General features: G+C 44.4%; 1 protein-coding gene across 1 annotated transcript; it reads right to left on the bottom strand.

Annotated features, from left to right (window-relative positions):
• Positions 1 to 520: 520 nt before the first annotated feature.
• On the bottom strand, positions 521 to 12,652 carry LOC126390732 (protein NLRC3-like). Its single transcript, XM_050045164.1, has 13 exons — positions 12,558 to 12,652; positions 11,644 to 11,758; positions 11,467 to 11,562; positions 11,090 to 11,203; positions 10,503 to 10,616; positions 9,982 to 10,095; positions 7,251 to 7,329; positions 6,893 to 7,121; positions 4,573 to 6,376; positions 4,308 to 4,481; positions 2,232 to 2,405; positions 1,471 to 1,517; positions 521 to 1,316 (listed from the first exon to the last, which is right to left on the bottom strand). Exons 1-13 carry the CDS (start codon positions 12,586 to 12,588, stop codon positions 754 to 756), a joined length of 3,654 nt encoding a protein of 1,217 aa, XP_049901121.1. The 5' UTR covers positions 12,589 to 12,652; the 3' UTR covers positions 521 to 753.
• Positions 12,653 to 13,027: the final 375 nt, after the last annotated feature.

The following is a 13,027-nucleotide window of genomic DNA, read 5'->3' as shown; positions in this document are numbered from 1 at the left end:
ACGACATTGTCACCTCACAGCAAGAGGGTTGCTGGTTTGAACCCCAGGGTGGGGGAGCTCTTCTTTGTGGAGTATAGATGTTCTTCCTGTGTCAGCGTGGGTTTTCTGCGGGTACTCCAGCTTCCTCCCACAGTCCAAAGACATGCAGGTTGAATGGTGACTCTAAATTGTCCGTAGGTGTGAATGTGAGTGTGAATGGTTGTCTGTCTCTATGTGTCAGCCCTGTGATAGTCTGGTGACCTGTCCAGGGTGTACCCTGCCTCTCGCCCAATGTCAGCTAAGATAGGCACCAGCCACCATTACCAGGTAATGTACTATAAAAAAAACAATTGACTACCACAGTTTAGGTTAATCAGTTTCACCAGGATAAACGCTGTAAAAATGACAACCAGAGGGTTCAGAGCAATAAACTTATGGACAACAGCACACCAACTTTAGCCTTATACTGTATCTTTCAGCTGTCTCGTCTCAGTAATATTGATCTGAGAAACACAACAAACACACTTAATGTAACGTAATGCTTTTATTGTGACAAGAAACAGAATTCAAAATGAAAAAATGACAGAAGGTACAAATCAAGAGCATTTCTACATTTAAATGATCATAGCTTCAGTCTCTAAAGGACTGGTAGTGGAAGAAGTTTACAATGTCAATGAGGAATCCTTTCAGTCATTCTTAATTAAAGTAACTGTGATCCCATCTAGACTCAACAGATCAGCAGAGGGTTTCTCTAACAGCAGGAGACTCTCAGACCTACAGAGAACACAGAGACACTGAGGAACAAGGTGTCCAAGACCACAGCCTAAACCCGGGATAAAGAGGTTCAGTGAATGTGGTGTTGAAGGTGTAGAGGGGGAACATTGTTTCAGAGAAGACTCTGTAAAAGGACAGAGTGCCAGCAGGATGGTCCAGATACACTGCTATTCTATTGGAGCCAGAGGTGGAGGAGGAAAAGAATGAGGTGGAGAAGTAAGGAAGGTCTGTTGTTCTGTGATTGTGACTGACAGAGTAACTACCATCAACACTGCAGAACAGACTCCAGGACTGATCATTCTCTCCAAAGTTAGTGCCTGTAAATCCTTTCCTTTTGATTCCTTTGTAACTCACTGCTATGGAAAGCGGTGGTCTGCACTCGACCTCCCAGTAACAACGACCAGTCAGACCAGTGCTACACAGAAGCTGAGGCCAGAAGTCAAATCTGTCTGGATGATCAGGATATGACTGATCCTCGTCCACATATAGCACCTTCCTGTTGCTGTCAGACAGTTTGAGGTTGCTGTGTACTGTGTTTGTGTCGAATGCGAGTTCACAGGAATCTGATGGAGACAACAAGACACAACACAGCTGCCGCTATTAATCTATCATCTCTTCATTTATTGACACTTTGACGATGAAATCAGATATCTGAAGGAATGATGTCACAGTTTGAAGATGCTCTGTTTTCATGAATCAAATTAAAAACACACTTACACTTCCCCAGACCTGGTTTCAACCATCGGGCTCCACCAGGCTCCACCCTGAAAGGAGGAAGGGGGTCAGAGCAGCACACCCTCTTTCAACATGCAAACATGGACGTGTTGTGTCTCTTATACACATATTGTTATACACTGACAAGGAAACAGTCCAGGAGTTTGAGAAATACACTTGAGGGAAGTGTCTTAAAAGTCCTGCCCTGCCCTGTCCTGAAGTTGTCTAGTTCAAGGTTCAGTTTTAACTTAATGTAACTTCTTTAGAAATTAGGCTCGGTGGGGGCGTCGGTGGTTTAGTGGTAGAGCAGGTGCCCCATGTACAAGGCTGTTGCCGCAGCGGCCCAGGTTCGACTCCAGCCTGTGGCCCTTTGCTGCATGTCACACTCTCTCTCTCTCTCTCTCTCCCCCTTTCACGCTTGTCTGTCCTATCAATTAAAGGCCAAAAAAGCCCCCAAAAATATGTTTAAAAAAAGAAATTAGGCTCAGCTAGCAGTTTTCCCTTGCTTCCAGTCTTTGTGCAAAGCTAGGCTAAACATGCCCTAGACCTATCTCTGTAAAGATGAAACTGATTCGATCCCAGATATGGGGATAAAAAGGGAAATTTATATCAAAATGACTGACAGTTCCTTTAACATGCAGAGATCTGCCAAAAACTGCATCAGTTATTTCCAACAGGCAATTATCATGTTTGTTCCTGAAGATGTTCTCCTTGGAGACCTCCTACACAAATATGTCATGTTTATGTTCAACCAGTGTTCATACCTGAGAGTGTCCAGTTTGCAGTGTGGATCCTTCAGTCGAGCAGACAGTAGCTTCACTCCTGAGTCTCCTGGATGATTGTATCTCAGGTCCAGCTCTCTCAGATGGGAAGGGTTGGAGCTCAGGGCTGAGGCCAGAGAAACACAGCCTTTCTCTGAGATCAGACAGACTGACAGACTGCAAACCCACAAAACAACACACAGCAGATCATCTGAGGGTGCTGCTGTGTCACTCAAATACAAATAGATAAATAATAATTACAATGTCTTAATCAGAGCTTACTGTAACCATGTCATTGGCATTTTCAACTTTAACATTTATGTTTAGCGAGAATACTGTTTGTTCCTAGTTTGTTAAATATCAGTTAGGGCTGCCCCCTAATAGGTGACCAAATGGTAATTGACCAGAAAGGTCATTAGTCGGCAAAATTTAATTGGTCACTTGGTCACAGAAACAGACAAAACAAAACAGAAACAAAAGAAAAAAACAAACAACTGTGAAACTCCACTGGGAGCTGCGCCTTACCAAAATAAACCAAAACCTGTATGACTGGACCATGTGGGAATTTAATTTAAAAGGACAGACACAGGAAGAGGTCATGCTCAGCAGTCAGACAGGAGTCATGTTACAAACCAATCACAGCTGACAGACATCTTTCCCTTCTTCCGTAAATATCAGTCTGTGATAAATGTGGAAAAGTTGATCATTTTAGTGCAGGGCTACCCAGAGCTTTACATCTGTTTCAGAGACGATAGGCCTACACGCTTATAAACAGCACCTGGAGGAAGATCAGCTCTACACTCAGGATTGTAGGTAAATAGGCTGTACAATGCTTAGTAAGGTTGCTTATCAACCTCGGATACAACCTGCTGCTGTGCTCTTGAAAGCTGGCACAAGAAAGGCACAAGAGTAGCACCCAGCACTGGACATCGCGTTTTCCAGGCAGTTAAAGACGCCATGTGTACGTCCCCTAATTTACAGGGCTGGTACCTGCGGTTATCACACAGGCTAGTTAATAACATGTCGGGCAGGAAATCCAAAGTGTGGGATCATTTTGAGAAGGTGAAGGACGAACCCAAGGTGATATGTAAACTCATCTTCATTGGTCGACTACAAACATGACGTATCATCTGAAACATGTAAGTAGCTACATGCCCATTAGCCACTTAGCACAATCATTACTGCTTTGCCGACAGCGTCATTAACAGGCGACTCGCTCAGTGTGTGACGTGCACTTGTAGATAAAATATAGGCCTATATTAATGAAGGTTCATTAGTACGGTTTGTATTTCTCTGTAATGTAGCACAGTGTTAACAATGTTACTGATACTATTCTTTCTCACACCTTGGATTCAAACCATTGTGTTGCCCCGCCCAAAATATATAATTTAATAATTAAATTAATATCGTAAACATGCAGGCGACTAGTCGACTAATGGCCCTAAATGATGACCATTGGTCAACTAGGAAAATTCTTACTCGGGGGCAGTCCTAAATATCAATACAATAGTTCTGAGGGTATTTGGTCATAAACAGACTATTATACTATAACAGAGACTGTAACATTTAAGTGACCTTAAAGGTCCTACACTAACTTGGTATAAGTCCTATCTATCAGATTGATCTCAGTTTGTTCTGTTAATAAGGAATCCTCCATGCATGCTGAAGTTTCCCACAGGGTTCAACAAGGTTCTGTGCTCAGACTACTTCTATTCACTTTATATACGCTAATGATAAAAATATTACAAGCTTAACCTGATGACATTACACACTTGATGAAAGACAACGATTGGTGTGGACCATCGCGTAGTCTGTCATGTCTGTTTCGGCCAAGTCACGGCACGATTTTATGACTCCACGACTGGGTAATCTGACAAAGTGACTGTTGCAATGGACAGAAGTGTGGTGTAGTGTGAACCAGGCATAATTCTCTGAGTCTAGAAACAACTAACAAACTTTAGTAACAGGTCCTTTGACATATCATATTTTCAGAAGCAATCATACACCTTAGCTGTTTATCCACCAATAAAAATTTTGATTTTCAATTTTCATCAGTTGAATGGGTAAATGAATCCTGACCTTAGGGTTTCTAGTTTACAGTGTGGACTCCCTAGTCCAACAGACAGCAGCTTCACTCCTGAATCACTGAGGTCATTGTTACTCAGGTCCAGCTCTCTCAGACTAGAGGACTGGGAGCTGAGAACTGAGGACAGAGCTTCACAGCTTCTCCCTGTGAGGTTACAGCCATTCAGTCTGAGGGAAAACAGTAAAGAAAGTCATAAGTTACTTTTTTCATTTGTTGAAAGACAGCAGCAGTATTTATTCATAGATAAATCTCACTTACAGAGCTTTGTTGGAGGCTTTGACCACTGGCAGCAGCCTAAGAAGAGCCTCCTCTGAAGCTGAGTATTTCTTGAGGTCAAACACGTCCAGATCTTCTTCTGATGACAGTAAGATGAAGACCAGAGCTGACCACTGGCCAGGAGAGAGAAAATCTGTGTGGAGACTTCCTGAACTCAGGGATTGCTGGATCTCCTCCACTAGGGAACGATTGTTCAGTTCATTCAGACAGTGGAACAGATTAATGCTTTTCTCTGCAGAGAGAGTCTTTTCAATCTTCTTCTTGATGCACTGGATTGTTTCCTGGTTGGTCTGTGAATTACTTCCTATCTGTCTCAGCAGACCTTGTAGGTGTTTCTGATTGGTCTGTAGTGAAAGACCCAGGAGGAAGCGGAGGAACAAGTCCAGGTGTCCATTTGGACTCTGTAAGGCATTGTCCACAGCACTTTGGTGGAGATGTTTTAGTTCAGGTTTGTGTTTCCTTGTTACAGACTTGCGGGAAGTTGAATGTTTTTTTGACAGCAGATTTACTCCTGATTTGATGAATGTCAGGTGGACATGAAGAGCGGCCAGAAACTCCTGAACACTGAGGTGGATGAAGCAGAACACCTTGTCCTGGTAAAGTCCTCTCTCCTCTTTAAAGATCTGTGTGAACACTCCTGAGTACACCGAGGCTGCTGTGATATTGATGCCACACTCTGTCAGGTCTGATTCATAGAAGATCAGGTTGCCTTTCTGCAGCTGCTCAAAAGCCAGTTTTCCCAGAGACTCAATCATCTTCCTGCTCTCTGGACTCCAGTGTGGATCTGTCCCAGCTCCTCCATCATACTTGATGTTCTTCACTTTAGACTGAACCACCAGGAAGTGGATGTACATCTCAGTCAGGGTCTTGGGCAGCTCTTCTCTCTCTCTGGTTTTCAACACATCCTCCAGAACTGTAGCAGTGATCCAGCAAAAGACTGGGATGTGGCACATGATGTGGAGGCTTCGTGATATCTTGATATGGGAGATGATTCTGCTGCCCTGCTCCTCATCTCTGAATCTCTTCTTGAAGTACTCCACCTTCTGTGGGTCAGTAAACCCTCTGATCTCTGTCACCATGTCAACACACTCAGAAGGAATCTGATTGGCTGCTGCAGGTCGTGTAGTTATCCAGAGGCGAGCAGAGGGAAGCAGTTTCCCCCTGATGAGGTTTGTCAGCAGCACATCCACTGAGGCGGACTCTGTAACATCCGTCAGGAACTCATTGTTGTGGAAGTCCAGAGGAAGTCGACACTCATCCAGACCGTCAAAGATGAACACAACCTGGAACCCTTCAAACTTGCAGATTCCTGCTTCTTTGATTTCAGCGAAGAAGTGATGAACAAGTTCTACCAAGCTGTACTTTTTCTCTTTCAGTACATTCAGCTCTCTGAAAGTGAATGGAAATGTGAACTGTATGTCCTGGTTGGCTTTGTCTTCAGCCCAGTCCAGAGTGAACTTCTGTGTTAAGACTGTTTTCCCAATGCCAGCCACTCCCTTTGTCATCACTGTTCTGATTGGTTCATCTCTTCCAGGTCCGGCTTTAAAGATGTCTTCTTGTCTGATTGTTGTTTCTGGTCTGTCTGGTTTCCTGGATGCTCTTTCAATCTGTCTGACCTCATGTTCATCATTGACCTCTGCGGTGCCTCCCTCTGTGATGTAGAGCTCTGTGTAGATCTGATTGAGAAGGGTTGGGTTTCCTGCTTTAGCAATCCCCTCAAACACACACTGAAACTTCTTCTGTAGGTTAGTCTTGAGTTTACGCTGACAAACTCCAGGAGGACTTTCTGAACGAACACAAAAAAACAACAGGTCAAAGAAAATATTTCAACATTTCATTTCCTCCTCTTCATCCTCTTGAGGGTCGTGGGGGGGCTGGAGCCTATCCCAGCTGACACTGGGCAAGAGGCAGGGTACACCCTGGACAGGTCGCCAGACTATCGCAGGGCTGACACATAGAGACAGACAACCATTCACACTCACATTCACACCTATGGACAATTTAGAGTTATCAATTAACCTAGTCCCCAATCTGCATGTCTTTGGACTGTGGGAGTACCTGGAGAGAACCCATGCTGACACGGGGAGAACATGCAAACTCTGCACAGAGGGGCTCCTACACCCGGGATTGAACCGGCAACCCTCTTGCTGTGAGGCGACAGTGTTAACCACCACACCACCGTGCCGCCCCCATTTCATTTCCTCAAAGAATGCATATATATACATATTTCTGTCCATCTCTTGAGACATTGGTAAATGTCCTATTTATCCATGATGCTAAATCTTAAGAGAAATCCTCTTACTTCTCTCCAGACAGTCAGCCAGCTCATCCTGCTTCATTCTCCTTAGGAAGTGCAGTGTGATTTCCAGAAATGCTTCTCTGCTGCTCCTCCTCTGCTTTTTATCCTCATCATCCAACACCTCCTCATCATCCCTCTGACTCTCTAAGCAATCCAGGTAATCTGAAGTCAGAGCCTTCTGGAACTTTTTCAGCTCGTTCTTTACAAAAGTGATGATGTTCTCCTCCAGCACCTGGAACAGAAAATTACATGATTTATACAGTCAAAATAAAATCATGGTACCAAACATCGAATCCATGTTGAACACACTGACTGAGAAATGCAGCATGGAGACCAGTGGAAACAAAATAGATGTACAGACCCTAAATATGGAGAACAGGTATGCTTGATGCTGCTGGCCAGACTGACCACTGGGAACCTCTAAGCTCTCCTGGTCCAATCTGTGGAGGAATCGTAAAGAATCAGCTTACATTATGTTTGTACACACAAAGACAAACACATGGTAAAGGTACTTAGCGTTAAAGTGAAGATTATAACATTAAATCAAATAGTTTCCCATGACATTGAAGTGTTGGTCATACTGTGAATCAATAGTCCAGTCTGCGTTTCTGTTCAGCTTTCAGTTTACTGTGTTGGTTTTTTATCTTGTCCAGTATAGTCCCTCCAGCTCTAATTGATCTCTATAAAACTGCAGACAGCAAGACACAGTTTTATGTTCAACTCTGGCCATTCTTCCCTCACCATTGGTCACTGTGGCATGTGGCCTTTGACATCACCAGGTCAATATAAGTGTAATGTTACCTGTCCAGCACAAATTAGTAGTGACTCATAATAAACGTAGCAGGTACGGTGAGAAAAACATCAGGAAAACCAAAAATAAATCCGCAGAATACTGCATCAAACCAAAACTAAAGGTTTCCTTATTTCACATTGAATTGTATGTCAAATGTGTATTTGGTTCTGGAACCAAACTCCTGAAGAGGGGCTGGACTCTCCCCTTTCCAGAGTTCCCCAGGTTGAGAGGAGCCAGGCAGGTGTAGGTATTTGTATAAGCCTGTGACTGTGCGCCCCAGAGTTGGAGTTCAGCTCGAAGAATGACAGGGTTGCTTCTATGCAACTGCCAGTGTCTGAGAGGAAGTCTCTGATATTATGTGCTTTCTGTGTGGCCAGTGTCCTGGACAGGATATTGTCTGGGGACTCTACAGTTTTGCTGGGGGACTTGAAGGCTTTCCAGGGCAACGGTGGAGAAACCTGGAGGGGTTGACTGGAAGTAACGGCCTGCCTGATCTGAACATGAGTGGTGTTACGTTTTTGGACTTCTGGGCCAGTCATGGATTGGCCATAACAAACACCATGTTCGACCACAAGGTGATTCCTATGTGTACTTGTTACAAGAACACCCTAGGCCAAATATCAACTAATCAACTTTGTGGTCATATCATCAGACCAGCAGGCATATGTCTTGGACAGTTGGGTGAAGAGAGGACCAGAGCTGTCAAGTGATCACCACCTAGTGGTGAGTTGGATCGGATGGCGGGGGAGGCTGCTGGACAGACCTTGTAAACCAAAACATAAGTGATGATAAACTGGAAACGCCTGTCTGAGGCCCCTGTACAGAAGGTCTTGAAGCATGAAGTAGGACCTCCAGAAGAATTTCTTGTGCATTCCAGTGGAGGTGGCTCCTAAGAGTTATGTTGGAAGGTTGGGGGTTGGGGTTAGGGGGGTTGAAAGATTGTCCCATCAATTGGAGGAGGCCTTTTGGGCTTGGTTGGTCCAGGGGTCTCCTGAAGCAGCAGACAGGTGCTGTGGGGCCAGAGGGGCTACTGGATGTGGGAGGAGTTTGGCGAGGCTATGGAGAATGACTTTGGTTGGCCTCAAGGAGGTCCTGGCAAACCAACTCAGGAAATGAAAGCAGGGCTTGGCTCAATAATGTGGATTGGTGGAAAGAGCACTGTGGGGAACTTCTGAACTCGATCAACACATCCTTTGTGAAGGAGGCAAAGTTTGAAGATTTAGGGAAGCCTCGCCTATATCCCTAGCAGAGGTCTCTGAGGTGGTTAAAAAAACCCTTACCACTAAAGCACCAGGCGTGAATGAGATTCACCCTAAGATGCTGAAGGCACTGAACACTGTTGGGCTATCATGGCTGATATATCTCGTCAGTGTCTTGTGAAGGTCGGGGACAGTGCCTGCAGAGTGGGGAATCTTACTGCACACCTCACTTAATTTGAGGAGGATGTGGAGGTGCACCTAACACCAGTGCAGAAGCCCATCTTGTCTGATTTCAAAGACTTGGTGTTCAGCTTGTTTGATTAGCCAGCAGCTACACAGGTGATCTGCATCTTGCAGATGACTCCCAAAAACGCAGGAAGCAGGATGCTTCTAAATTACTATTTCCATTTCCATTTATGGCAAGGCGACCTGCCCTAGGATAAGATTATGGGCGCTTGCTACGCTGCACAAGGAAGTAACGCCAAGGAATTGCATGGTGTTTTTTCATATGACTTTTAGGGACTGAAGTGGAATGAGGCACTATTTTCCTGTTCTGTCCCATTGTGGATCTTAGGGTAGTTAAACAAGTACCTTCGACCCCTTTGCCACCTTGAAAAGTGGGATACACGTGGGACATAGGCTTCATGTGCCATTATTTCATTATCTTCCTTGGGTAACATATCGACTGGTTGGCTGGTCTAAATGACCACTCTGTTTCAGGGCGTTGCAGATTTATTTGAGCAGCCCTGAGACCTCTCAGGTTTGTTTCTTCCTTCTTACTGGGCCATAACCAGGTTTGTATGTAAATAGTATTTGTAGGCTACAGTTTGTTTGTTATGTGGCTGTTTGGGAATTAGTCTTGTGGGCTGCGCTGCCTCCTCAGAGGATGTCTTACAGAGTCAGACGTGGACTATGTAACAGTGTGGATGGGTCGTCTTGATACGACAGAGAAGATCTAGTTACATCGTAACCTCTCTGAGTGAAGAGGGAACTTTTCCATCTTTTAGGAAGTTTGGAGACATGTTTCAAAGCATCAGTAATGCCACACCAACACAGCTGATTTATAAGTAAACCAAATAAAGTAACTAATGTTGACTCACTCTGCAAGTGGGGAACACTGTCCTCTGAAAAATATGGGCGGCTCCATGGACCAGTCACTCTTAAAGAACATACAGCTGGGTGGATATCCAGGAGAGTCTGATGTCTGATGGGTCCTGTTAGACAGAGAGGAAGTCCACCAGAGATAGATATTCACTTTTTAAACTTCAAACACAAAAGCTGCTGGATAAACTAGAGGATATCAACCAGAAGAAAAATTCTGAAGCTCTTCATTCTTTTTGGGGAGAACAGCAACAATATAAGGACTCCAGGACCAAGGTAATCCCACTTCTTTCTCTCCTCCATGTGGAGCCAAGGATCTAATATAAGAAACAGAGGTCCATACTGGGGACCTGTGCCTGGATCCTGTCGTATGTTGGACGTCACTTTCTACTTTAGTGTTAATGAAGTTCAAGAGTGGAGTTTCCACTTTTATAAGATGTTACAGCTCTTCAGAAGGAGTTTGTATCTTCAAATGTTTTGTAATGTTGCTGACATTATAAAATAACCAATGCTGACTTACTCTGCCATTGGGAAATGTTGTCCTTTGAAAAATATGGGCGGCTCCATGGACCAGCCACTCTTGAAGGACACACAGCTGGGTGGATATCCAGGATAGTCTGATCTCTGAAGGATCCTGTTAGAGAGAGGGGAAGTCCACCAGAGATGGAAATTCACTTTTCAAAATTCAAAAACAAAAGCTATTGGAGAAACTATAGGATATCCACCGGAAATAGCGTCTGAAGCTCTTCATTGAATGATTTCTGTTCTCCCTGCTCATCATTGTCTTTTTGGGAGAACAGGAAGATTGTGAAGACTCTCGGGCTGACGTAATCTAACTTCTTTCTCTCCTCTATGTGGAGCCAAGGATCTAATATAAGAATCAGGAGGTCCACAATGGGGACCCAGGCCTTAATCTGAGGACACCATGTATAAACAGAAACTTTTCAGTCTTGTCGCATGTTGGATGACACTTTTCTACTTTGGTGTTAATGAAGTTTAAGAGTGGAGTTTCCACTTTTATACGATGTTACAGCTCTTCAGAGGGAGATGTTCCTTCAAATGTTTTGTTATGTTGCTGACATTATAAAGTAACTGATGTTGACTTACTCTGCCATTGGGAAACGCTGTCCTTTGAAAAATATAGGGGGCTCCATGGACCAGTCACTCTTGAAGGACACACAGCTGGGTGGATATCCAGGAGAGTCTGATCTCTGAAGGATCCTGTTAGACAGAAAGGAGTCCACCAGAGAAGGAAATTCACTTTACAGTCCTCATGAGCAGCAGTTGCCAAGACAAGATTAACACAAAAACGTTCAGTAAACAAAATAATAAGATCTTCACACTTAAATTTGTCTGAACCTGGGCTAAAACACAGAAAGTTAAAATTAGAACAATGCTGAAAATAAACTCAGAGCTCTAAAGAAACTGGATAAACAACAATTAAATAATGAATCACTGATATTATCATGTTAACAACATCTCACCTCAAATTAATATCATCATCGATAGACCAGCCACTCCTCAAGGACACAGAGCTGGGTCCAGGTTCAGGAGAGTCTGGTGTGAGCTGCTGCTTTGGGCTTTAACACAACACACAAAGGTTTGAGTGCTGAGCTCCAACATGGAGAAAAGTCATCAACAGTTAGAGATCCTCATCTCACCTCTGAGCTTTGGTCTGGCTGTCATGTTCCCCACACAGAGTGATTTTGGAGGGATGGGCTCCTTCCTCTCTGTCCTCACACCGATTCATGTTGCTCAACTCACACACACTTTCATCTGAAGAGGAAACACAAATCATTCATCTGCACATCAACTCAAATCACCCTTTGTATCATTTCTATTGTCAAAATAAGAGCTACTATTATTTTCTCTTTCATATTATAGCAGGTAGTGTTTGAACCCAATTGCAGCACACCAATAACCAGTAACAGTTTGTAATGGTGTTTACTGGGACAGCTCAGCAGGTATAGAGCACAGCAAGTTTACAGCACGTAATACAATTCAACACTCCAGCAAAGTCTCTCCACAAAGTCTTTGTTAGCCTGGCTGGCTTGGCAGAGAGGCCAAGAGCCAGGCAAGTGAGCAAGTGCGTTAGCCCAACAACAAATACAGTTCGGTTAAATGACACAGTGAAGGAAATGGCAGGGGACATAGTCCAGGGGGCACAAAATCCTTCCATCCATCCATCCATCCATCCATCCATCCATCCATTTTCATCCGCTTATCCGGGACCGGGTCACAGGGGCAGCAGGCCAAACAAAGCACCCCAGACGCCCCTCTCCCCAGCAACGCTTTCCAGCTCCTCCTGGGGGACCCCAATGCATTCCCTGGCCGGATGAGATATGTAATCCCTCCAACATGTTGTGGGTCTGCCCAGGGGCCTCCTACCAGTGGGACATGCCCGGAACATCTCTAACAGGAGGTGCCCTGGAGGCGTCCTGATCAGATGCATGAAAATACTAGAAAACCCTGCACCAAGTTAATCCACAGTCCAAACAGACGAACTAGCAGGGAACAGGCAGATGGCAGGTGGAGGCCAGGCGGAGGGTTGAGAAGCCAGCAGGTAAGTACTCACAGGAAGCACACACAATGGCTAGTGGCAACATGGTGAAAATCTCTAGACCACAGGAAACCACCGGTAAGCTGACTGGAAAACTCACACCGTAGAGTTGTCTTCATCAAATGAAAACAGCAGGCAGCCACAGGCAAACAGGTACCAAGGACACGGTCAGGGTCTCATGATCAGAGACAGAAGGCTGGGGCATTTACAGTGAATCAGACAAAGCAGGCAGGAGAGGTGGGATGAGTGGAAAATTGTTGACTGAGCGCTGAGTGACTGTTCATGCTGAAAGGAGCAGTGAACAGAAATGCAAACTATGACTCAGCTACTGTCAAAACACTGAATTTAAATCTGGTGTAAAAATAAACTCTGCAGAGCTTATACTGAACAACAATAGAAGTGGATTATGTGCACAATCAAGGAGATATTGTCACAACACAAAACTTAATAACTCCACTACAAATCGTGTCTCAGCTCACTTCATT

This window comes from Epinephelus moara, chromosome 5 (genome assembly GCF_006386435.1).
Source record: "Epinephelus moara isolate mb chromosome 5, YSFRI_EMoa_1.0, whole genome shotgun sequence".
Taxonomy (NCBI): Eukaryota; Metazoa; Chordata; class Actinopteri; order Perciformes; family Serranidae; genus Epinephelus; species Epinephelus moara.
Note: the sequence above shows the minus strand (reverse complement) of the source record. Positions and strands in the feature narration are given on the sequence as shown.

What these genes read in the sequence shown, in the direction of transcription:
- LOC126390732 (XM_050045164.1), bottom strand. Translation starts at nt 12,588, where the DNA reads ATGTTGCCACTAGCCATTGTGTGTGCTTCCT. An exon ending in AGCCATTGTGTGTGCTTCCT is followed by an intron (nt 11,759 to 12,557) that starts GTGAGTACTTAC and finishes TTTCCTCTTCAG; the next exon opens with ATGAAAGTGTGTGTGAGTTG. An exon ending in TGTAAACTAGAAACCCTAAG is followed by an intron (nt 2,406 to 4,307) that starts GTCAGGATTCAT and finishes GTGGGTTTGCAG; the next exon opens with TCTGTCAGTCTGTCTGATCT.